We start from the raw sequence: 25,295 nt of genomic DNA, 5'->3' as shown, positions 1-25,295 counted from the left end.
GACAAAGTATCATAATGCCCCTGTATAAATCGATGGTGCAGCCTCATTTGGAATACTGTGTACAATTTTGGTCATCACACCTCAAAAAAGATATTATAGCTTTGGAAAAAGTGCAGAAAAAAGCAACTAGAATGATTAAAGGATTGGAACACTTGGAACACTTTGCCTATGAAGAAAGGTTTAAACGCTTGGGGCTCTTTAGCTTGGAGAAAGGGTGATTAACACATGGAATGCATCTGAATGCACTACCACATGAGGTGGTGACAGCTGCCAGCATAGACAGCTTCAAGAGGGGATTGGATAAACATCTGGAGCAGAGGTCCATCAATGGCTATTAGCCACAGCATATTTTTGGAACTCTCTGGGCGTTTTCGCACTGACCTTCTAGTGGCGCGACCACCCTCTTCACACCGGAGGATCTGCCCGGATTTCGCACAAGCAGCGCCGGCGCACCCAAAAGAGCCGGCGACTTCCGTCGCGAAACCCGCTCAAACGTTTTCCTGCTTCTTGGCGGTTTCCGTTTGAGCGGGTTTCGCGACGGAAGTAGCCGGCTCTTTTGGGTGCGCCGGCGCTTCTTGTGTGAAATCCGGGCAGATCCTCCGGTGTGAAGAGGGTGGTCGCGCCACTAGAAGGTCAGTGCGAAAACGCCCTAATGTCTTGAGCAGTTATGCTCTGTATACTTGGCGCTTGGGGGGGGGGGCACAGTGAGAGAGCTTCTAGGGTCTTGGCCCCACTGGAGGACCTCCTGATGGCACCTGGGTTTTTGGCCATTGTGTGGCACAGAGTGTTGGACTGGATGGGCCATTAGCCTGATCCAACATGGCTTCTCTTATGTTCTAAGGAAGGGAGGAAGGAAAATAGGTGGATGGAGGGGAGGAGGGAGGGAGAGGTGGAAAGAAAACTTAACTTAAAAGCATTCTGCAAGCCACCAGCTGGCTTGGTTTGGAGAAGTGATTTAAAGAGACAAATGCCTTCTCCAAACCGGTTGACAGCTGGTTGAAACCGGTTGAAATCTGTGGGGGCTTTGAGAGCCAAACAATATGACCACCACTGGCCAAGAGTTTACCTTTGGGTGAACTGATCTCTGTTGCCTGGAGATCATTTAGGCTTGCCAGGTCCTCCCTGGCCACTGGTGAGAAATGGAAGATGGGGTTTCCATATCCAGGTTGGAAAACTCCAGGAGATTTGAGGATGGAGCCTGGGGAGGACAGGAACCTTAGTGGGGTAAAATGTCATAGATTCCACCCTTCTAAGCATCCCATTTTCTCCAGGGGAACTGATCTTTGTAGTCTGGAGATGAGCTGCAATTCCAGGGGATCCCCAGGTGGAGGCAGGCATTGTAAAAGCAGTGGTAATTCCAGCAGATCTCCAGCCACCTCCTGGAAGCTGGCTACCCTACGTAAAACCATGGCTCTGATCCAAATTGCGCCTTCCCCCAAAACCACTAGATCCAATCACAGACACCCCAAGGACTTGTCCAGCTCTCCCTTTGTCTTGGGATGAGGCTGGAGATGCCCCAGTGCGGGAGCCAGGCTTCCCTGCAGGACTGCAAAATAGAAGGAGTGAGCCCTCAGAAGCTTCGGTTGGTGAGGCTGAGGGCTTCAGGGAAACCTAGTTCTTTTCTGAGGCTGTGTTTTGTCAGCATTTGCAATGGGAGGGAAAGCACTATCAAAGAAGGCCTTTTTATTTGAACAACAAGGGACATGATAGATTGTAATTTTGTTATCTTATATGTTTTTGTGTCTGGCTTGCCAAAAGGAACCCGTTGTAATGTTTAACTGACAAATAGGTGAGATTGACTCAAAACCTTTTGAGCCAATTAAACTGTTGTTCTTGATTCGTCAGTCTTTTTAAAAAAACCAACCAAAAGGGATTGTTTTCAACTTGACAAAACTATAACTGTCTAGTGCCACCTTGGAAAAGACATCACCTGTTCAAAGAGGGCGCCTGCAGCATCATACACATGCTTCAGTCTAGAAACTATCAAAATGCCTTTTCTTCTGAACATTTGCTATCCACATGTAAATGTATGCATATTTAACACGAGGGAGGAACAGATGCTTCTGGCAGCTGTTGTCTCTGGTTTCTGGGAGGCTTTTCTCTGGCCTCTAATGGAGGAATGGATGAGTGGGTGTGGAATGGGGGTTCAGGGCAGAGCTGCAACAGAGCCCCCCCTGAGGAAGATTACTGTATTTTGAAAAGCAAAAAAAGAGGGCATGTTTCCCAACTGACTATTTCAAACAAGTGATCGCAATAATAAATCTCATTTTAAATACCCTTGCTATTTAATCTGTGATAATTGCTACTAACTAGGAATATTCCTAACCTTCCAGCTCAAAACCCTAATTTCTTTACTTGGCTATTCCAGATGTCAACCTGGGCTGGCTTCCTCCAGCTTTTTCATGGTTGACTCAAGGCCTGTCAATTTCTCTTTACACTTTGGAGCAAAATGGATGTTAAATGTGCTCCAATTGCTTCCGCATCAAACACCTGACAATTCAATGCCTAATTCACTTCCAACCCAAACTCCAGAGTCTTCACTCCCCTGCCACTGTCTTATTTCTCTCTTTTTCTTAATTTTAGTTTCCAAAAAACAAGCCCTCAGTGAACATCATTGAAGCATGACAGACTGATAGATGGACTCTGATTTTCTCCCTCCCTCCAAGATTTGGCAACTGAAGAAGTGAATATTGTCAGAATACTGTTGGAAAGAGACCTGCTCAGATGCTAACTGTGGGTGGCATCCTCTCCATCATGGTCCTGCCAGAAAAAGCCAACCCAACCTAACGTGGAGAAACTCTGCATGGACCAATAGGCATAGATTGTAAATGGAGAAAGGAATGTTTCCATGAAAGAGGCCCACCTAGCAATTTGGAGAAGTTCCCCCCCAGGGTGTGCTGCCCACCAACCAATGTTCACCTGTTGGCATGGCTAGTAGGGGTGTAGTCCTTCACTGTGACCTTCTCTGTCTTGTTCTCCCTCCACATTTGTCTCCTGGGAAATGTTCCGTCTCATTGCTGATTTGCTTGCCACATACCACGGCTCCACGTCAAGCAGGAGGTGCCGCGGTGGACCCTCAACAAGGACACTGCTTGCCCCCACCTTCATGGCAATACTGGAGAAGGTCCTTCTTTTGACCACAGACCACACCAGGGACTTGGGCTGTAAATTCCACTCAAAAGTCATGCCGTTTGTGTTTTTAACATAAACAACTATTTGCAGGCACTCGGTTTTATTTCTTTAAAACAAACAAAAATCAGAAGCACATGATGTTCCGCACCTGGGTTCTCAGGACTTTACTACTTGCTTCTCATGGGTTATTCTAAGCAGTTGAGAGTTTCCTATTTTCTTCCCATGTTTAGTGTATTGTATGTCCCCCATCCTAGAATACTGGATAATCAACAGAGTATGCAAAAAAAACAAAAAACAAAACCCAGCTCTGTGGAACAGCAAGGTTTGACTGGCTCCCAGAGACAAGAATCAAACCATTCATTTTGGTACTCTTGCGATGCTGGGGCCACATTTGCAAGACAAATCTGTATTGGTTTGTATTACTTTAATGGTCATGGTTTCTCCCAAAGAATCTTGGGAATTGTAGTTTGGTAAGGATAGAAGAATGATAACATCTGGTTTGGTAAAACAAAGCAAAAGTTCAGATAGCCCAATATTTTGTTTCCCAGGTTTCTCTGGAAGCTAAGAAGCAGAGAATACAGAGCTATTAGCTGCTGTAGACAATTTCTTTAATCCTTCTTTAAGGGCTATGAAGCGTACAGGGATTTGCTGTCTCCTGGGCATGGAGTAGGAATCACACTGGGTGTGGTGGGGGAAATATTTGTGAATTTCCTAGATTGTGCAGGGGTTGGACTAGATGACCCTGGAGGTCCCTTCCAACTCCATGATTCTATGATTCTACCCCATCTCATGGCAGCAAAGGTCATGAATGAATTTTCTGTTGTATGAAGCCAGCTTGTTTAATCAAGTCACCATCACCTCCGGAAATGGGATATGAGATTCTCTTTTCGGAGAGCCCTGGCCTTTCCTTGCATAACTACAATTCTCAGATTCCCTGGAAAAGAAGGAATAGCTGCTCATCTGTAGTGTAGATGGATATGGTGTTATTTCTTCTCTGCAATTTCTTAGTGAGATTGGATATAGTTTGCCAAACAGCTATGGTTTGATTCCTGAAAGCATAGCTAGTAATCTATGTGCGCAAAAAAATGTGATTTTGATAACATTTGCTGTGTGGGGGTCTCTGTGTCTCCATGGAACATCTTGGCAACAATCTGTCTGCTATGCAGTTCTATGCTGCAGTCATGTGAATAGACCTCATAGGTCATAGCCCCAGGCATGAGCCCAAAGAAAGCCACAATTCAAAAGAAGATACACAAATTTACAAAATTTCAAGCAAATTAATCTTTTAATCCATTCCCATTAATGGATGCTGGTGGGTTTAGATATGCGTGTGTGTGTATGTGCATTCCTGCACAAAATAGTGAATTTTGTCAATATCATTGCCTTAAAATTGTTAATCGACCAGATTTATCCTTTTAGAAGTATCCCTTAAAACTGAACTCTAAAAGGCAAAATGTGGAAATATATTTAGTTCAGTGGTTTGTACCTTTTTCTCTCAGAGAAGCTGCAGCTTACCCAAGGCCACTCAGCCATGAAGATAGCTGGGTGGCCTTGAAGATTTCAACCTGCATTTCCCACAGTTGAGCCCAATGTGCAAGCTGCTCTGTCACAGTTACTCACAGATTTGCATATTGAAAATGCATCTCATTTCTGATGGAAGAACTGTTTTATAACTTTGGCCCCCAAACAGAGGTAGGTGTGGTTGTTGTTTTTTTTTGGGGGGGGGGGTCTGTATTGCATCTGATCCCCACTAAAAGGGATTGAAAGTATGCCCAGATGCTTAGAGTCACCCTTTCTTATTGCAATAGTTACTCCAACCACCAGAGTTCTATTTTTGTCCTCCTTTACCCTCCATCAAAGTGGCAGAAGAGAAGGGAAGCAATCTCCTCCTGTTTATAAGCATTGCATTGCCCTTCCAGTTTGGTTAAGTGTGCAGACTCTAATCTGGAAGAACTGGGTTTGATTCCCCACTTCTCCACATGCACCTTGGGTCAGTCACAGTCCTTGAAAGAGCTGCTCTCTCACCCCCACCTACCTCATGAAGTATCTGTCGTGGGGAGAGGAAGGGAAAGGAGATTGTAAGCCACTCTGAAACTCTGAGTGGAGGGCAGGGTATAAATCCAATCTCCTCTTCTGTAGCTGGCCATACTTTGGCAGGAGCACAAGACAGAGGAAACACCCCACCAGGGGAAAAAGTGGAATCTTCTTTGTGGTCTCTGTGCAGTCCCACACATGGGTTATCCGCCAGGATCGAACCCGACCTCAGAGAATTCAAAGCAATCTTTGAGCGTTAATTTTGGTGCGCACTTCCTTTCATCCTGGGGAGGATGCATCCACCACGCATGCCCAGACAAGAGGGAGGTGCATCACCCACCCAGTTTCTTCTTTACTGCCACCCGGGAAACACTTACCTCATTGCGTCTCCTCTCTTCATCGTGATCTTCATCCTTTTCCTGCAATTCCTCACCATTTTTCCTCACGTCGTCTTCTTCCTTCAACTCACTGGTATCGTAAAAAAAAAAAATCTTACTATCCTCTCTTCTATTTCGGCTTTCTCCCTCTCCTTCCCCTCCCCCCTGGGCGGATGGAAGGAAAAGACAAAATCACTTTTAAAAAGTGTGTTCGGTGCGCCTCTAAAATCCCATCTACCAACGGACATTCTTTATGCCTTTTCTGTCTGGGTGAGGCTCATCGTACTGACACTTGCCTGCATTGTAGCCAGTTTGGGAAGCAAGCAAGAAAAAATCACGCGGCTAGACTCAGAAGTAACTTGTTAGAGTCCTCGCTGCGCCCTACGATGTCCCATACTTCGGGATCCCAAACCTCCCCATCTTCCCTATCTACTCAAAAGGGAGTGTCTCGACCGGCAGCTCCCATGGCCTCGGTTCCGAGCAAGCTTAAGTCCGGGAAACATTCGAAGAAGTCTGACAATTCTAGAAAGAAACATCACACAGAATCGACTTCTAAAGACCCTTCAACTTCGACATCACCGAAAATTAAGTCTAAACCCAGCCATGGACCCTCGGAATCGAAGTCTCCAACAACGACTTCTGCATCGTACCCGACTATCGACACAGTGACCTTGGAACAGACAGCACCGACTCTATTGGAACCCTCGGCGCCCATCGATACCGTACCTCTCGAGGTTGTACATATTCCTTCACGGTCCCCTTCAGTTCATGGATCTTTACCAGACAAGATCCTCAACACCGAATCTCCAGATTCCAGCAGAAGTCAGCGCGCAAACATTCTCTGTGCACACTCATTCCGGGAGGTCTCGATGCCTACCAAACAACAGATTTTGACACCCCCATCTCCACTCCTCAGAGAACCCTCAACACCAAGAGAGCCATCTACTCAAGTACGAGCCAAGAAATCTTGAAGTCGCCATAGGGAGCGCTATTATTATTATAGCCCATCGAGGTCCAGGTCACCATCTCCTCGCAGATACCGAAGATATTACAGGTCTCCATCTTCGGATTCCCATCGATATCGATACCGTGAAGACTCTTGGTACCGTGAGGTACTTTACCATCCTTCACATCGGGATCAGGCATATCGAGTTGAGCACCCTCGGTACTGTGAAACTTCTTCACATCCAGAGCAGGCATACTGTGAGGACCGTCCTCGGTACCGTGAAAGTCCCTATCGTCACCCTAAACACTACTCTATGGTGTCGAAGCCACTGTCTCCAACCAGATTGACCTCGGTGTGTTCAGTTTCTCCTAAACAACTACAACAGCCTCCTCTGCTGACCAAACAAACTGCTACTGCTACTATAACCAAGCCTCTTGAGACAGCTATCGAGACCCAGGAAGAGTCCGAGGCTGAGCAATCCGACTCATCACACTCCACAGCCTCAGCTCTTCCTTCACTGGCATCTGACATCATCAAACCTGCTGACCTTTCACCCTCAGAGGGCTCTAAATCCTATCTGGATCTGTTATCTAACATGGCTACTTCCCTTAATGTCAAGCTGACTACTGACGCACCTAGGGTTTCAGATGTAGTTCACGATTTAGTACACGCAGACATGCCAGCAGGGTCTTTTCTTCCTATGCTCCCAGTTCACCTGGAAACCTTGAAAGAGGCTTGGGACAAACCCGCTTCAGTGCCACCCACATCGAAACAAGTTGAATCCCTTTACAAAATTCATGCCCCTGAATCTAAATTTCTTTTCAACCATCTGGCTCCAAATTCCATGATAGTGCATTCATCCTCCAAATCTAAACAAACAAGGCACCCAGTTCCACCGGAAAAAGAAGGCAAAAAACTGGATACTCTGGGGAGGAAGATCTATTCCCTTACCACTGCCACAACAAGAATCCATAATTATATGGCCTATTTCTTGGCATATGCTTTCAATCTCACCTCCCAACTTAACACATTGGTTCCTTCCTTACCGGATGCAGCACAGAAGCAGGCTTCCTAACTCCTCCAAGAACTTACTAGGGTCAGCAAGCAACAAATCAACACAGTACGTCATGCTCTTGTTCATCTAGAACTATGGCCTCTTCGATTGCCCTATGCCGGCATGCATGGCTTAGGTCCTCATCACTGCAGCCTGACATCAAATTCAAAATAGAGGACTTACCTTTTGATGGTCAGGGCCTTTTCAACGCCACCACGGATGACATTTTGACCACAGTCGACGACAGTAGGAAATGAGCCAAAAGATTGGGAGTTACTCAACCACAATCCCAGACTAATTGGCAGAGAACCTGGAAGCTTTCATTTTACAAACGTTCTCGATCCCTTCGACAAGCCGAATTCTGGAAACATAAGGCAAAACAGCCTTTTCAGCAGAGAGCACATCCACAAACCTCAAAAAAGTCAGCACCGACTCCAAAGCAGTCTCTTTGACTTCTTCCCTCTACCTCTCGACCAGCCACAATACCATCCAGATGCCACCACCAGACTACGACCATTCTACCCCATGTGGGAATCCATAACATCGGATTCATGGGTCCTGGCGATCATCCACAGGGGTTACACCATAGAGTTCGATTTGACTCCAAAATTCCACAGGTTCATACCTACACCCCCTTCTCCTCCTCTACAATCAGAAATCACCACCTTGCTGGACAAGGGAGCTATAGAACCAGTTCCACCGCAGTTCCATCACACGGGATTCTACTCCCGTTATTTTCTGGTTCCAAAAAGAGACGGGGGGCTGCGCCCTGTACTGGATCTTCAAACACTCAACCTTCGTATCCGCTACAAGAAATTCCGCATGGTTACTCTGCAATCTATTCTACCACTGATTCCAGAGCAGGCCTGGATGGCGTTGATAGACCTACAGGATGCCTACTTCCATCTCACCATCAGTCACCATCACAGAAGATTCCTCAGGTTTGCTGTCAGAGATCAGCACTATCAATTCCGTTCCCTCCCCTTCGGTCTCTCTACAGCACCGAGAGTCTTCACGAAATGTATGGCTGTGGTGGCAGCAGCTCTCTGACAACAACAGGCCTCCAGTTACCCTTATATAGACAATTTGCTGGTCGTATCCCAAACAAAGGAACAATTTCAGAAGGACATTTCATCTACCCTGTCCCTCCTGTCTGCACTAGGTCTTCAGGTCAATCTGTCAAGTTGACAGATTCAAGAACGAGTCAAAATTGATACTTAAGCAACATTTATTAATAGTCCGGTACTTTGGCACAAGGCCTCAGTTTTGAGAAGAATGAAACCAATACATTGATACATGGGTTTTAAGATACACTTCAAAGAGATTCCTACGGAGGGGGGAAGGAGTGGGAACATTCACGCATAACTACAAAGATACTTTCCCAAGGCAGTTTATCTAGCCAGTTGTCCTTGCTTTCATATGCAAGGCTTCCTCCCACCTGAGGCCCTGGGAAGGTGCCTACTACTTCCTTCACAGCAATTGCCAGCCATCGGGGGAAAGGGGATTGACTATAGGTGATACACTAGCAGCATTTGGCTCATCATGATTTTAACCAGGCCTTCTCTTGACAGGCCAAGAACCCAATAGTCTTTGATTATTATTAGTCGAGCTTGACATACTGCCTCCCTCAAGCTGACCCCCTCGGTCTCTGAGGATGTTTCTTGTGGTATTAATTAACTCAGAAGCTGACATATCTTTTTCTGCTACCCATTCATTTTCACTAGAGGGGAAATGTTTCCACTTGATCAAGTAATACAGTTTCCCATGTTTGATCTTTGAGTCCAGGATCTCCTGGATCTCATGATGACTCTGATTCCCAATCTGGACAGGTTGGGGTGCTTCTGGCCGAGGATGCCACGGAGAAGAACCAGGGTCTCTCTTGAGAAGACTGCAATGAAAGACAGGGTGCACTTTGGTAGCTCCAACTCCACAGTAACTTTATTTATCACCCTTTTGATCTTAAAAGGGCCCAGATATTTATAAGCCAATTTTTTGGAGGGCTGAGCTAACGGGAGGTTTTTCGTTGACACAAACACTGAGTCTCCTACTTTGAAGTCCCAGGAGGGGACATGGCTTTTGTCATACTGCTTTTTGTAAGCCTCCTTAGCCACTTCTAGATTCTCTTGTATTTCTTTCCAACTGTTAGTCAGTGTGCTCCACCAGTGGTTGAAGGAACTAGGCTCTGTTTTGGGATCTCCCCCTGGTAGTAAAGGGAGGGCTTTCCCCTCATAGACACTCACCATTTGGAATGGTGAGGTTTTGGTGGAGCTATGCACACTGTTGTTATAGCAATACTCAGCAAAGGGGAGTAGGTCCACCCAGTTGGACTGTTGGTGGTTTATATAGCACCTCAAATATTGTTCCAGCAACCCGTTCACACGTTCTGTCTGTCCGTCGGTCTGGAGGTGATAGGCAGAACTCAACCCCTGCTTCATGCCTACCAATTTGCAAAACTCCCGCCAAAAGTTGGCAATGAATTGCGGGCTCCAGTCACTAATTACCTTGTCCGGGAACGAGTGTAGTTTAACAACATGATTAAAAAACAAATATACTAATTTCTTTGCGATAGGGAGTTGAGCACAGGGGGTGAAGTGGGCTTGTTTAGAGAATGTGTCCACTACCACCAATATCACCGTCTTCCCATGAGATGGCGGTAGCTCCACCATGAAATCCATGGAGACTATCGACCAAGGTCTAGTGGCTGTCTCCAGGGGTTTAAGTAGCCCAGGAGGTTCCCCCGTCCTCCACTTGGCCATTATACAAATGGGGCAGGAGGAGACAAATTCCGATAAGTCCTTTTTTATAGACGGCCACCAGAACTGCCTGCTGACCAGGTGGAGGGTCTTTACGTACCCAAAATGCCCCGCTAGTTTGTTAGAGTGACAGAACTGCAGGATCTCTGCCCTCATGCTTTTTGGGATGTATAGCTTTTCTCCCTTGTACCACAGCCCATCCTCACGTTTCTGAATTTCCCCAGGCCGTTCCTCTCCCTCCTTTTCCGTCTCCGATGCCATTTTCTCTGTTCCCCACCCCTCGAGTTTGCGTTTGATCTGCGACCGGGTGGTTACAACCGTGGCCACCTGGGTGGGGGAGATCAGGGAGTTGACTACTTCTTCTCTTTGGCTATTGTGCTGGGGCAGGCAGGACGAAACAAGTTTTTCGTGCCCGGGATGTGCTTTAGCACAAAATCGAACTTGGAGAAAAACCCCGCCCACTGAATCTGTTTCTTGCTTAATTTCCTCTTGCCGGTAAGGGCTTCGAGGTTTTTATGATTGGTCCAAATCTCAAAAGGCACTTTTGTCCCCTCCAGCCAGGACCGCCACGTTTTTAGTGTGAACATCACTGCAAACGCCTCTTTGTCCCACACCGACCGGTTCCTCTGTTCTGCGGAGAATTTTTTAGATATATAGGTGCAGGGTCTCAACCTCCCCTCCTCATCTTTCTGCATGAGGATGGCTCCGACGGCCACGTCGGTAGTGTCACATTGCACCATGAAGGGTCTAAGCTTGTTGGGGTGGCTCAGGACCGGCTCGCTCATGAACAGCCGTTTCAGTTTGTCAAATTTCGTCTGGCAATTGGGTGTCCAATTTAAGCGGGCTCCCAGTCGCTTGGCTTCGGGGCCTTTCCCCTTGGTTTTTAACAACTCAGCAAGGGGGAGCATGATCTGGGCGAACCCCGGTATGAACGTCCTGTAGAAATTTGCGAACTCGAGGAACGATTGGAGCTGTCTACATGTCCTCGGGGGGGCCCAATCTAATATAGCTTGCACTTTGGCCGGGTCCATCGCCAACCGCTTAGCAGACACCCGAAATCCCAAGTAGTCCAGTTCAGCCTTATGGAACTCGCATTTCGATAGTTTGGCGTACAGTTTGTGGCTGAGTAGGGTGCTTAACACCTCCCACACCAATTTTACATGGGACTTCTCGTGAGTAAATAATGATGTCATCCAGATACACCACCACCCCCTTGAACAAAAACTTTCTCAACACATTATTTATAAAGTTCATGAACACCCCAGGGGCCCCTTGTAGTCCGAATGGCATCACCAAGTATTCGAACTGTCCCAATGGGATATTGAACACTGTTTTCCACTCATTCCCTTCCTTTATGCGCACTCAAAAGTATGCGTCCCTCAAGTCCAGCTTGGTAAAGATTTCCCCCTCAGACACAGTACTTAATAGGTCTTTGATGAGGGGGATGGGGTAAGCGTTAGAGGTCAAAATCGCATTTATCCCACGAAAGTCTGTGCAAAGTCTAAGCGAGCTGTCCTTCTTTTTCCTGAATAGGACCGGAGCGCCGTGGGGGGCCGTTGCCGTCCGGATGAACCCCCACCTCAAGTTCTGGTCTAGGAATTTGCGTAGCTTCGCTTTTTCCACCCATCCCATCGGGTACAGTTTGACCTTCAGGAGTGACTGCCCCGGTATTAATTCAATAGCACAGTCAGTGTCCCTGTGGGGCAGTAGCTCATTAGTGCCCTGTTCGCTGAACACCCCCATTAGATCCTGATATACCCGGAGAATCTCCAGGACCTCTTCAACTGTCAAACACACCCTTTCCGTTGCCGGTGGGGGCCGCGGCCCCCACTCTAAGTTCCATAGGTGGTTCTTGCATAGTGGGTCCACAAATCTTATGGTTTGGCTCCCCCACCTAATGCCTGGCTCGTGTCTAGCCAACCACCCGACTCCCAAAACCACCGGGTAGGAACAGGAGGGGGCGATCATGAAGGATTTCTGCTCCCAATGTTCCTCGATCCCTACGGGCAGAAATTGGGTCTCTAGGGCGCAGGGTTCCCCCCGCATTACTGACCCATCCATCTGTTTGAATTGCATCGGGTAGAGGAGGGCGGTGGTAGTTAGGCCCAAAACCTCTACAATTTTGGACGTGATTAGCTCCCGATTACACCCAGAGTCAATCAGGGCCCTCACTTGCATGAATCTCTTAAGCTTGGGGTTCAACAGTCTCACGGGTACAAAGTATAGCGATCCAGTCACTCTCACCCTCTCTGGTGCCGGCTCCTCTGCAACCTGCTGGTGGGCACCCTTCAAAGCAGGTCGTTCCCATTTCCCGACAGCTCGTCCATCCACACCAGCTCGCTTAGCTCGTCCGCCAGGAGGGAGTCCTCCTCCGCCTCCCCGATGGTCGCCATGCTACCTTTCACCGCTTCCTTATGGCGGCCTGGTGTCTTCTTCGGGACAGGGGTGCTCTGCTTGGGTGCACTCAGTGGTGCCTGTGGGGGTTAGGGCAGCTACTCGCCAGATGACCCGGGTCCCCGCATCGAAAGCACTTACGGGGTCCTGCGGGTTTCCCTCCGCTGCCTCCGCCCGCTGGCTTCTTCACCTCCGTCTTCGGGGTTGATTTCTGGTCCCGGGTTCCCTTCCTGCTTTGCTGCTGGCGCTGCATGGCCACCCACTTCATATTGGTCTCCACCTCACCCGCTAGTTGTATCCAACCTACCAGCATAGTAGGTCGGGTCTGGGTGAGGGCTTGATCCAATATGCCCGCATTCAGGCCCCTGGTGAAGTGCTCTATCTTCATGAGCTCACTCCAACCTCTCACCTTCGCTGCATTGGCCCAGAAATCAACAGCGTATTCTCGAATTGATTTCGACCCCTGCTGCATGTCTCTTATGGCTGCCAATGCCCAGGTTTCCTGTAGGGGGTCTTTGTATTGTGCAAACAGAGCTTGAAGGAACGTTGCTACATAGTCCAGTTCCGGGCTCATGGCCTCATACAGGCTTACGTACCATCTTTTAGCTGCCCCCTTCAGCTTTGACCCCAGGTAATCTACTCGACTAAACACGTCCGGAAAGGTGTTCCCCCAGTAGTGCATGTAGCTGTTTGCCTGGATCATGACGTACTCCACCTCCTCCGGATCCCCATCGAATGTAGCATCCAGCTCTCTACCCTGGCCTCCGTTTCTGAGTGCCAGGGGAAGGCCAGTGGGCCGGGGCACTGGGGGAGCCGGAGGCGGTGCTGCTGGGGCAGCCGGTACTGGCTGCTGGCAAACTGGGGGGGGGGGGGGGGCTGAGGGATCCTCCTAGGCCCCGGCAGCCCCAGAGAGCGGGAGATTTCTCTGGTAATCTCTCCCGCCATCCTGTTGGTCATAGCCTGCATCTCGTCCTTCAGGCCCTTGACTACACCTTCCACTTCCTTGCGAACCATCGCTCGGAATTCCTTAGCGATCTCATCCTCCTCCTCCTTCGGAGCCGGAGCCTCCGGATCCTTCTTGTCAGAATCGGGGCCCTCGTCAGGCACTGGGACGACCACAATCGTGTCGATCTCCTCCGGTTCCACGGGCCCCGGGTTGGTCCCCTCTGGATTGGCCATCCTCACCCTCTGCATGTGCCGGGTTAGAATGGCTTCCCTCCGGGCTGGTGGCTCGTCCATCGTACTGGTGGAGGTTCAGGGCTGCTACTGTTGAGGGGTGACCAACAGCTGCTGGATTTGTGGCGGGGAGGCCGCTACTCTCTGGGCGTCTAGAACGTGCCATGGCACGGACGTCCCTTCTTCAAAGTCTGGAAGCTCACCGCCTCCTGGTATCTTTTTTTAGCCATTAGGTTACAGAGTGGCCAGGGTGGTTAAGCTTCAAAAGGATTCTTCTCAAAATGTCAAGTTGACGGATTCAAGAACGAGTCAAAGTTGATACTTAAGCTACATTTATTGATAGTCTGGTACTTTGGCACAAGACCTCAGCTTTGAGAAGAATGAAACCAATACATTGATACACGGGTTTTAAGATACACTTCAAAGGGATTCCTACGGAGGGGGGAAGGAGTGGGAACATTCACACATAACTACAAAGATACTTTCCCAAGGCAGTTTATCTAGCCAGTTGTCCTTGCTTTCATATGCAAGGCTTCCTCCCACCTAAGGCCCTGGGAAGGCGCCTACTACTTCACACACCAACTGCCAGCCATTGGGGGAAAGGGGGTTGACTATAGGTGATACACTTGCAGCATTTGGCTCATCATGATTTTAACCAAACCTTCTCCTGACAGGCCAAGAACCCAACAGTCTTTGATCATTATTAGTCGAGCTTGGCACAATCATGCAAAATCCAACCTGAATCCCACTCAGAACATACAATTTATAGGAGCGCGTCTGTCAACGATATCTCACAAGGCCTTTCTCCCAGCAGACAGAGTGCAACACATCCAATCCTTAGCCAATACGATCATAACACATCGCTCCCAAGCTGCCCTCATCTTTCAAAGGATGTTAGGCCTTATGGCGGCCACCACCGCCGTACTCTGTTTTGCAAGGCTTCACATGCGCCCTCTTCAACTGTGGTTTGTCTGGACATTCCATCCACACTGGCAATACCAAATGACCTTGCTTACGGTTCCATCTCACATCATCCCATCTCTAAGGTGGTGGACGGTGGATCATCATCTCCTGGCAGGAATGCCGTTCGTACGAACACCGCCCTCTGTGATTGTCATGACCGATGCTTCCAAGTGGGGATGGGGAGCCCATGGGAACACTGACAGTTCAGGGACAATGGACCGATTACGAGAAGTCCCTTCACATCAATTGTCTAAAACTTCTGGCGGTCCACAGAGCCCTGAGATCCTTTCTTCCATCTCTTCACAACCACCACATTCAGGTCACCTCCGACAATGTAGCCACCATCTTCTACATCAATCGGCAGGGAGGCACAGCTTCTATTCGACTATTCAAATGAGCCCTATCCTTATGGCACTGGAGTATTGCCCACGGCATTTTCCTGACAGTGGTGCATCTACCAGGAGTCCAAGCAGACACACTGAGTCGCCATCTAATCAGTGACCACGAATGGGCCCTCAACCGTTGTTACCTGCACGTGGTGTTCCAGACCTTTGGAACTCCGACAGTAGATGTGTTTGCATCTCCAGACAATGCACAGTGCCCTCGCTTTTACACTCGGGGCCCTCCATCCCCACTGTCGGCGGGGGATGCCTTCCTCCAGCAATGGTCAGGGACACTACACTACCTATTCCCACCAATCCCTCTCATCACGAGGGTATTACAAAATATAAGGTTAGATCAGACCAACTGCATCCTGATTACACCATGGTGGCCTCGTCAACCTTGGTTCACCACTCTTCTCCTATCAGACAACACATTCCTTCAACTTCCTCAAGTTCAGAACTTGATTTCACAGCAAGAAGGCAAGGTTTTACACCACAACCCGGCACTTCTACGACTGACTGCCTGGAAAATCGATTTCTGAATTTCCCTCCGAACGTTTGGCATGTCTTACTTTACGCCAAAAAACCTGCTACCAGGAAGTCTTATTCCTTGAAATGGAAACGTTTTTCGGTGTATGCTGTTCTTCATAACTTCAAACCTGAACTCTCTACCATCACTCAGATCTTAACCTACACCTTATCTCTTTCTAACTCAGGACTTTCGTACTCTTCTCTAAAAGTCCACCTAGCGGCTATCTCTGTATTTCATCCGCATATTGAAGGCTGCAATGTTTTCTCCCACTATGCTTCTAAAGCTTTCCTGAAAGGAATCCTCCACCTTCATCCTCCAACCCACCAGATTCATCCCACCTGGAGCTTGTCACTTGTACTGAGTCAGTTAATGAAGCCACCCTCTGAACCCATGGCATCCATTCCTTTACATCTCTTGTCATGGAAGACAGCTTTACTGGTAGCACTTACTTCTGGCAGGAGAGCTAGCGACATCTGCGCGTTTCCATCATGACAGAGTCATTTTACGCCCTGACTCCTCTTTTCTACCTAAGGTGGTTTCAGCGTTTCATCTGGGAAAACTTTCGACTTTACCTGCTTTTTTCCAACGCCCTACCGATGCAGGTCAATGAACTTTACGTAATCTGGACGTACGTAGGGCCCTTGCCTTTTACATCGAAAGGACACCTCAGTTCTGAAAGGACACTAGACTCTTTGTAGCATACGCAACCCACAATCAAGGCACTAAAATCTCAATGCAGAGATTTTCCAAATGGATTGTGGCTGCTATTACTTTATGCTATAGACTGGAAAAACAGCCTATACCTGAACATTTACGAGCTCACTCTACTAGAGCCGTTGCAACCTCAACAGCCTTCTGTAGGGGTGTTTCAATGGAAGACATCTGTGCCGCTGCGGTCTGGTCGTCTCCATCTACATTCGCCTCGCACTACGCCTTAGATGTCCGTGATCAGCGTGACACGTCCTTCGGACAGGCTGTACTATGATCCATCTTCGACTGATGTCCACAGTCATCTACACTGTATGTACAGTATTGCTTCTTATATGCTAATCTTGTAAACTAATCTTATAAACTAATCTTGTCCTTTGGTTACAGATCCAGCATCTGCCTCTGGACAGAATAGTTTGCCAGTCACCCATGTGTGGGACTGCACAGAGACCACGAAGAAGATAAACAGGTTTCTTACCTGTAACTGATGATCTTCGAGTGGTCACCTGTGCAGTCACAAACGCCCGCCCATCCTTCCCCGCTGCTGGTTTCTGGTTCCTGAAGAAAAATGTTTGCACCTATACGGCGGCAGGAAGAAACTGGGTGGGTGACGCGCCTCCCTCTCGTCTGGGCATGCGCGGTGGATGCCTCCTCCCCGGGATGAAAGAAAGTGCGTGCCAAAATTAATGCTCAAAGATTGCTTTGAATTCTCCGAGGTCGGGTTCAATCCTGGAGGATAACCCATGTGTGTGACTGCACAGATGACCACTCAAAGATCATCAGTTACAGGTAAGAAACCTGGTTTTTTTTGTGTGTGTGTTTCACTATCATTAGTTCATATATCTCCAGCAAGCCACTACATCCCCAGTGGTGAGGACTGCTAACTGCAGCATCCTGTGCAAAAATAGATTGGTCTAAGCAGGGTTTGTTGAACAAACTTTCCTCTAGCCATGGCTACAAGCAAGCTGCAGAAATGTCAGGTTCCATTTCAGGGCTCATTCGGCTACCTCCAATACATTTTGGGGCCACAGTTTTTGCCAGAGGCAGCCTTGGAAACAGAAAGCGTAGCACTAGGGAGATGAGAGTGAGATATGAGCCAGGCAAAGGGGTGCCATTTTTGCCTTGAGCCCTCTGCTTCTTCCATTAAAACACACAGTGACGGAGAGATAAAGCTTTCTCCTGGCATGGAGATAAAAAAGGGGGAGGGAGGGGAAGCTTCATGCCTAGATTTCTGCATGTCAGGAGCAGGAACAGAAAGAAGAGGGCAGATGAAGTAACTAACCTGTATCCCATTAAGAGACCTATACCAATTAGTTTGTATAAAAATTATTTTCTTTAGCCAAGTGGCCACAGGATCTCCTTCTGAAGTCCTTTTGAGAGCCAGCATGGCGCAGTGCTTAAAGTATTGGATCAGGATCTGGGTAAACCCACGTTCAAATCCCCACTCTGCCATGGAAGTTTGCTGGTTGACCCTGGGTCAGTCACACATTCTCAGCCTCACCTCCCTCATGGGGATATTGTGAGGATATAATGGAGAGGAGAATAACATAAGCCGCTTTAGGTCCCATTGGGGAGACAAGCAGGATATAAAGTAAATAAATAAACAGGCCTCTTTATAGGATACAGGCTAGCTACCCGGTTACAACCCCCCTCGTCTTATCTCAAACTCAGTGGGTGACCTTCTGCAAGCCATTCATTCTTAGCCCATTCCACCATCTAGGAGATATTGATGGGGCTACCACTATTTGCCTACCATACAGGATTGTTGTTGAGGACTGTAGAAGTCATGGAAGTTAAGCGCTTTGAAATTTGCTGTATAAATGCTTGGGATTATTCTCAGATGTGATGTTGTCAGGACAAGATCACACAAGGTCCTCTGTTAGGAACAGTCATATGACAGCATTTTCTCTCTTGCCTCCTCACCCCTTGGCCCATCATCCCACCTTGCTATCTTTTCATTCAGGAGCAGCTGTGTCTGCAGAAAGAGAATCTGTTCCCAGTTCTGCGATGCCTCAACCTGCTTGTTCAAAGGAGCATTGCTGTACAGGTGACTAAAACAGCACTTAAAAGTGTTCATTGTGCATGAAATCCCATTCCAGCCAGGGCCCTAGCTGAAGTTGCAGACGAGATGCTGGTGTGTGATAATGCTGCGTTGCTCTAATTCACATTGCACACATGGCCGCACCAGAAGCAAGCAAGGCATTTTCTAACCTTTGATTCTTGCTAGAAAGGTGTCTGGAAGCAAATTGGCTGCTTAGAGAGACAGAGGAAGGTTCTTTTCTATGATAACATAGAGCAATAAACTGTGTTTTCAAATGTATAATGAAGCTCCTTTACGTGTAACAAGAGCAGAACTGCAAAGGTTGGTTGCCCTTAGTCTGACCTGCCAGGGCTTTTTTGTCAAGGGAAGGGGCTATCTTATCCAGAATTTAAAGGTTCACAATAGAATCAGGTTTTTTTTAATCTTGAAACTGGATTGTTCTGGACCCATTCCTGAGTCCAATATTATCTGCCTGACATTCCAAATTTATACTCATTGGGAGTCTACCACACATACAGATAAATCACCTGGTTTAGAATTCTTGGGACTATATTGTTTCAGACAGCAGGCAGAAGATTGTATCTTTGAATACTCCCATTAAAAAAACCCCACCTTCCTCGTATTCAGAAAACTAGCATCTCAGGCATAACCTAAACCTCTCCTCTGTATGTTTATTTTCCACAGGAAGGGATTTGTGACATGGGACACATTCTCAAATGTCTAGTCTGAAATTAAGAACTCCATAGAGCCAGTGTGGTGTAATGGTTAAGAGTGGCAGACTCTAATCTGGAGAACTAATCAGGGTTTGATTCCCCACTCCTCCAGTTGAAGCTTTGGGCCAGTCATAGTTCCCTCAGAACTCTCTCAGGCCCACCTACTTATCAGGGTGCTTACTGCGGAGAGAGGAAGGGAAACTGCATCTGCCATTTCACCCAAAAGCACTTTCCTAAGTTTGTGATTAATTTTGTCTGGTTTTCAGTTAATGAAATTATGTTCATGATGGGGCAACTGGAACAAATGTTCCACAAACTTTCATGCTGTTCATGGTGGTTCATGACAGTTGGTGAAGGGATACATTTCTAGACAGACTGTCTCCACTCAATTAAACTGTTTACAAAACTTCAAAGTGACGGGGCTGGAATTCTCCAGCCTTGGAAACGCCAATAGGAGCCCTCCAAAGCTTAACAGGCAAAGCTGGCTGCCAATAACAGAGTTCCCATTCTTCTCTATGGGATCAGAATGTTATATATCAGCTCATCTCCATCTCTCCGTTGAAGTAGGGAACTTGTTAAAAGCAGAGCATCTTCATTTATTCCTCCAGTATATTGCCAGTATAGGTTTGGTGCCCAAGGACAGGGGCCTGCGGTACACAAGGGGTGGAGGCCTTCTTCCTCCCATAATAAGCACCCTTTGCAACCACTTTCACCCTCAAGGCACGCAGAGGTGTTGACACTCAGGATGGGTGGGAGGGTATAAATGTGGGAGACTTTTTTTGGGGGGGGGAGGTCCATAACTGGGACCCCAGAAATGTAATCTACCCCTAACTTGGAGAGATTGTAGAGAAGCAGGCGGCTACGTGAGTTTTTGTGTGTTTGGTGTGTGTAGCTTGCAGAGGGTCCATGCTATACACTACTGAAACTGCACCTGCCATTTCACCCAAAAGCACTTTCCTGGCTTGTCTGTAGTGCTGTTGGGTTTAAACTGCCACAGTGATACTAGTTCTGCTGGCCTGGCAAAAATGCCGCCCCCCCCCCAACACACACACCTTGTTTTTACTGCAGAGATTCTCTGGGACTTTGATTCTGTTCTGCAGGGCTTCTGTAACCCCCCCTTTTTTTTGCTGTTTTCCCCCCTCTCCTTGGAAACAAGGATGGGGGCACCTTCTTGGGGGGTATAACTCAGACACCATAAACCCAATCCTCACCAAACTTGGAGGGCAAGTAGATCAGTCATCCAGAGATACCCTGTGAGTTTTGTATCTCTAGCTTGTACAGGATTCATTCTATACATTCCTGAACTTGCACCTGTCATTTCCCGCCCCCCCTCCCCCAAACATTTTCCTAGGGTCAGGTGGAGGAGAGTAAGCTGGAGATCCCCTGCAAGTTTGCTGTCTAGCATGTTGTTGAGGGGGGGTGGATTCTACTGCATCACAAACTGAACCACATTTTCCCAGTTCATACCCATTCCTACTTACCCAATTCTATCAGCCAGGATAAAATGGGGAGAGAAGAATAGTGTGACATACACATCCCCCAAGCTACAAATGGGCTACAAATGTGATCAGATTTTTTAAAAATTGCATGGGAGAATAAAATTTCTCTGATAATGTGGGCAGGTATTTTGTAGGCTGTTGAGAGGAATCCCTAGCAATTTCCTGAAACACATACCTGCTCTTTGCATGTTAAGTACCTAGATTGGTCTTCCATGACTAGTGAAGGGAAGGAAGGGGGCATATGGGTTGCATTCCCTGTAATTGCAGGCTTTGAAAATGTGGTAATAAATGGGGGGGGGGGGAGAGAAGACAATACCAAAGAGAAACACACACCAAAAGTAATTCCACGTTTCACACGGAGAGTTTGCAAGCTATAAGAATCAGCCACAGTCTCTCTGTACAAAGTTCTTAAATAATCAGAAGTGTAATAACAATGTTATAAACATAGGATTTAAAGGAGCTGGAGGGATTTCAGAAAGGACAGCAAAAATGTAAGCTGGAATGCAAATGACTGATAATTTATATTTAGTAGGAGAAAGCATCAGGCACTCGGGTGGCCCACATAAATGGTTTTCATGAGGCTGTGGAACAAGCCATTGAATTCAGTTCCCATACTACAGATACATGTGCACGCATGGGAAAGGGTAACCACTTCCAACATTCCCAAAATTTCAGAAGTTTAGGGTTTGCTTCCAGTTAGAAGACTTTATGTTTAAAACAAAAAACAAAAACACACCCAGCTTCCAGTATTGACAGGTTTTCCATTTTAGCTTAAGGTTTAGCATCAAATTTATACATTTAATTAGCTTTGATGTACACATTTAGCAGCCGGTAATACAGAAGGAATTTCACACCATAGCACAACCGGAAGCTCTACGAGCGGAAATTCCTGTTCTGGAGTCAGCATCCTGACTGTTTTTAAGTCTGGTGTTGCTCAATTATTAAAAGCCAGTAGTGAACAAGGATACCACACATACCTTCTACAGGCAAACCTACCATGTTTCAGAGCTGCAAACTTCTGGGAGATGAACATCATTCTGAGCCACTCACCTGCTGAACAGTTCTGCAGTTGCGCAGGAGCTGCAGTGGTGGAGTTTTGGTCTCCTTGCATTTTGGTGGGTTTTGCATCTATAAAGTAGGCAAGATGATTCTACCCAGGATCATGGATCATTGAGTTGGTAAATAATTGGGAGGGGGGCCTATGTCCTTCATACACCTGCGAGGTATGTGCACACACACACATACACAAATGATAGCATAGATTTGTGGATTTTCTTACTGTTCGTATGACTGCCAAGCAACAAGCAGGGACAACAGGTCTGTGCAGAGGATGGGGGAGGAAAGGACTCTAACTGGGCTGAGAACAGGCACGTGTGAAAATTGGGTATGTTCATGCACACTAAATAATGCACTTTGCAACTGGATTTTTACTGTGTAAAATATTAAAATCTACCTGCAAACAGTTGCTTTGTGAAAGCACTGTCACTCACAATTTATTTATTTATTTATTTTATGACTTCTATCCCGCCCTTCCCAACAAGTGGCTCAGGGCGGCTTACAACACAGGGATCTAACATAAATAGGAGTTAAGCATAAAGCATTTAAATTTAAGCATTAAACCATTTAAAACATTGAACCATGTCTGAATGTGTGAGAAGTAACCCAGCAAGTGGGTCTGAATTGTTTGCACACAATGGTAACTGTTCAACAACAAATAACAGCTCATGACCAAAGAACAGACTGGACTGAACTAGCCAGTGTTGGAACATCCCTTGTGATTAATGCCTTGCTCACTGCCAAAGGACTGGTAGCCTAGTCTGCCCTGATCTTATAACATCTTGGAATCTATGCAAGGTTGACCTTGGTTTAGTACGTGCAGGAAGTCAAGGCACCCAGAGGCACATAATGGTAAACCACCTGTTAGTCTCTTGTTTTGAAAACCCTTGGTCCTTTGTGACTTGACAGCAACAACACTGCCAAGGAAAGCAGTCCCTTATTCCTAGATGTGTAGGGTTCTCAGCAATGGCCAAAAAGAACTCCAGGCACTCCCAGAAACTATTACTTCACATATGCTGTGGCATGCAAAAAGGCACTCAAAGGGAGCCCTGTAAAGGTACAATTACACTAGTATACTTGCATTCAGAGGAATTTATTCCTTGAGAAACTCCCAAGACTAAACCCTGACCCACTCTGTCTCAATTAAGGCCTGAATGCAAATTGATATTTAAATGATTCCACACACACACACACACACACAGTGCTTTCCCCAAGAGCGTAAAAAAACTCACTGAAATATCTGTACAGTTTAGTGGATAAGACAATAGAGCCTTAGGCCAAATTCATGTGTGCCACTTTTTATAGGCCCTCTCCTGCTGTTGCAAGAGTGAAAAGCATCACCTGGCAAGACGGCAAGGTGGTTTAAACACTATTCTGTTTTTTAAAAAGAAATAGAGAAAGGTTTGCACTGAGCTTCTGAGTCCATTTGACAGGCCTTGCAGGAACGGTGATTTATACTCTCATTTCAGTCTTCCAGCGCTTTGCAACAGGAGAGTGACTGGGGGTCTAATGCAGCTAATTGCTGGCAGGCAATTTAGCTCATACAGTTGCACAAGAAACGCCTCCCCTCCACAATATGTGATTTTTTAAATGGACAATTTAAAGAAGGAAAGTAAATAGCACTGAATGCAAAGAACCCACACCAGCAGACTCCACAATCTCCTCCAACAAAGCACTGTGTGCAAAGTGGTGACACAAGGGGGCAGTGCAAGAGAACAAAACCCACAATTTGGCAAGGCTCCCTCCCTTCATGCCCTGTGATTACCATTCATTTCCCTGCTGCTACATCCTGTACTTTGATATCCCTGTATGACATCCACCCCCTCCCACTCGTTAACCAGGAGCACTGTCCCCTGGAAGTTCTTTTGCACAAGACTCATTGACATGGATGGACCATGGCACTTTTGCAGCTCCCACATCTTGAAGTGGGGCTTTTGCAGAATAACTTCTTAGAGGCTGGATGAATCCACAGGACTCCATTTACCAACTCTGCTGCCCTTAGCAACATCCAAAAAACCTGTCTTCTCATATTGCCTCTGGTTCCAAGTACCTGACACCCCTTCTTTTAAAACCACAGTTCTTTTATACTCGCTCAACACCACCAGAGGTGAAGAAACCTTCCACTAGAGTCGTGTTATGCTATTTGTGGATAAAGACTCAGCGAGGGAACACATACAGAGAGAGACTGCAGCACCTAATAGCTGTATTCATCCCGCATCTTCAAGGTCTCCATGCTCCACCATCCAGCTCACAGCTGCAGGGACCTCAAACAGCAGGCATGCAGCAGGTGATGAGTGCTGCTTCCTAACAGTGATGTACCTCATGGCAAGAGATACTAGCAGTAAGATACGTAAGGTCATTGGTCTGGATGGTCTGCTGCACAGATAGGGCTTGATCCTTGAGCCCCATGGGGTCAGGCTTTTCTTTCTCACAGAGCCAGAAAACGGAGGGTGGGGGACATTAGAGAAGCCATGTTGGATCAGGCCAATGGCCCATCCAGTCCTACACTCTATGTCACACAGTGGGCAAAAAAAACCCCAAGTGCCATCAGGAGGTTCACAAGTGGAGCTAGAAGCCCTTCCACTTTGCCCTCCTCCAAGCACCAAGAATATAGAGCATCGTTGCCCCAGACAGTTCCAATAATATACTATGGCTAATAGCCACTGATGGACCTTTGCTCCATATTTTTATCCAATCCCCTCCTGAAGCTGTCTATGCTTGTAGCCATCTTATCCCTGCTCCAAGAAGGCTGGTTCCAAGCCTGCTTTCAAAACTCAGGCCCAACACACTGTAAACCACTGCAGACAGCAGGAGTTAGGGGTGGGGGGCAGAGGTAAGTACACACACAGCAGGAGAGAGGTTTCCTATCTAGCCCCCCAGGGGTGGCCAAACTGCAGCTCGGGAGTCACATGTAGCTCTTTTACACATCTTGTGTGGCTCTCGAAGCCCTCACCACCCTGTCAGCTGGCTTGGATAATGCAGTTAAAGTTGCCTTCTTTCCACCCCTCCCTCCCCTTCTATTTTCCTTCCTTCCAGCTCTCAAACATCTGACATTAATCTCTTGAGGCTCTCAAACCTCTAACGTTTATACTGTGTGGCTCTTACATTAAGCAAGTTTGGCCACCTCTATTGTAGACTCTTCCTCCACCGATCCAGAGCCTTTCATTCCCCTCACCTCCACACCTTCAAAGTGGGAAAGCATGGCAGGAACAGCTGTAGCATCCAAACAGAGTTGCCATCCTCCAAGACAGGGCCTGGAGATCTCCTGGAATTACAACTTATCTCCACGCTACAGAGAACAGTTCTCCTGGAGAAAATGGCTGAACCTTTATACCCTGCTGAGGTCCCTCCCATCTGCAAACCTCCAGGAATTTCCTAACTTGGAGCTGGCAACCATACAAAGCCATACAAAGCTGGCAACCAAAGCTGCAGACAGCTGCAGGAAGAGGGTGAGACTACTTTCCACCTTGGCCCATGGGCAAAAGCACCAACTTTCTTAACAGTCTGCAAGTAGCTGTAATGGAAATCCTTACT

General features: G+C 47.2%; 2 protein-coding genes across 3 annotated transcripts in view; both read left to right on the top strand.

Annotated features, from left to right (window-relative positions):
* FNDC5 (fibronectin type III domain containing 5) overlaps positions 1–3,256 on the top strand; it is a 60,032-nt gene extending 56,776 nt beyond the window's left edge. The window contains exon 6 of the mRNA XM_060258484.1: positions 2,584–3,256. Coding sequence (XP_060114467.1) covers positions 2,584–2,625 — 42 coding nt within the window. The 3' untranslated portion in view covers positions 2,626–3,256. The remainder of the gene's footprint in view (positions 1–2,583) is intronic.
* YARS1 (tyrosyl-tRNA synthetase 1) overlaps positions 1–25,295 on the top strand; it is a 196,746-nt gene that overhangs the window by 127,237 nt on the left and 44,214 nt on the right. The gene's annotated exons all lie outside the window — the stretch shown is intronic.

This window comes from Heteronotia binoei, chromosome 17, assembly GCF_032191835.1.
Source record: "Heteronotia binoei isolate CCM8104 ecotype False Entrance Well chromosome 17, APGP_CSIRO_Hbin_v1, whole genome shotgun sequence".
NCBI classification, from domain to species: Eukaryota; Metazoa; Chordata; class Lepidosauria; order Squamata; family Gekkonidae; genus Heteronotia; species Heteronotia binoei.
This window is presented reverse-complemented; position numbering and strand designations above follow the sequence as displayed.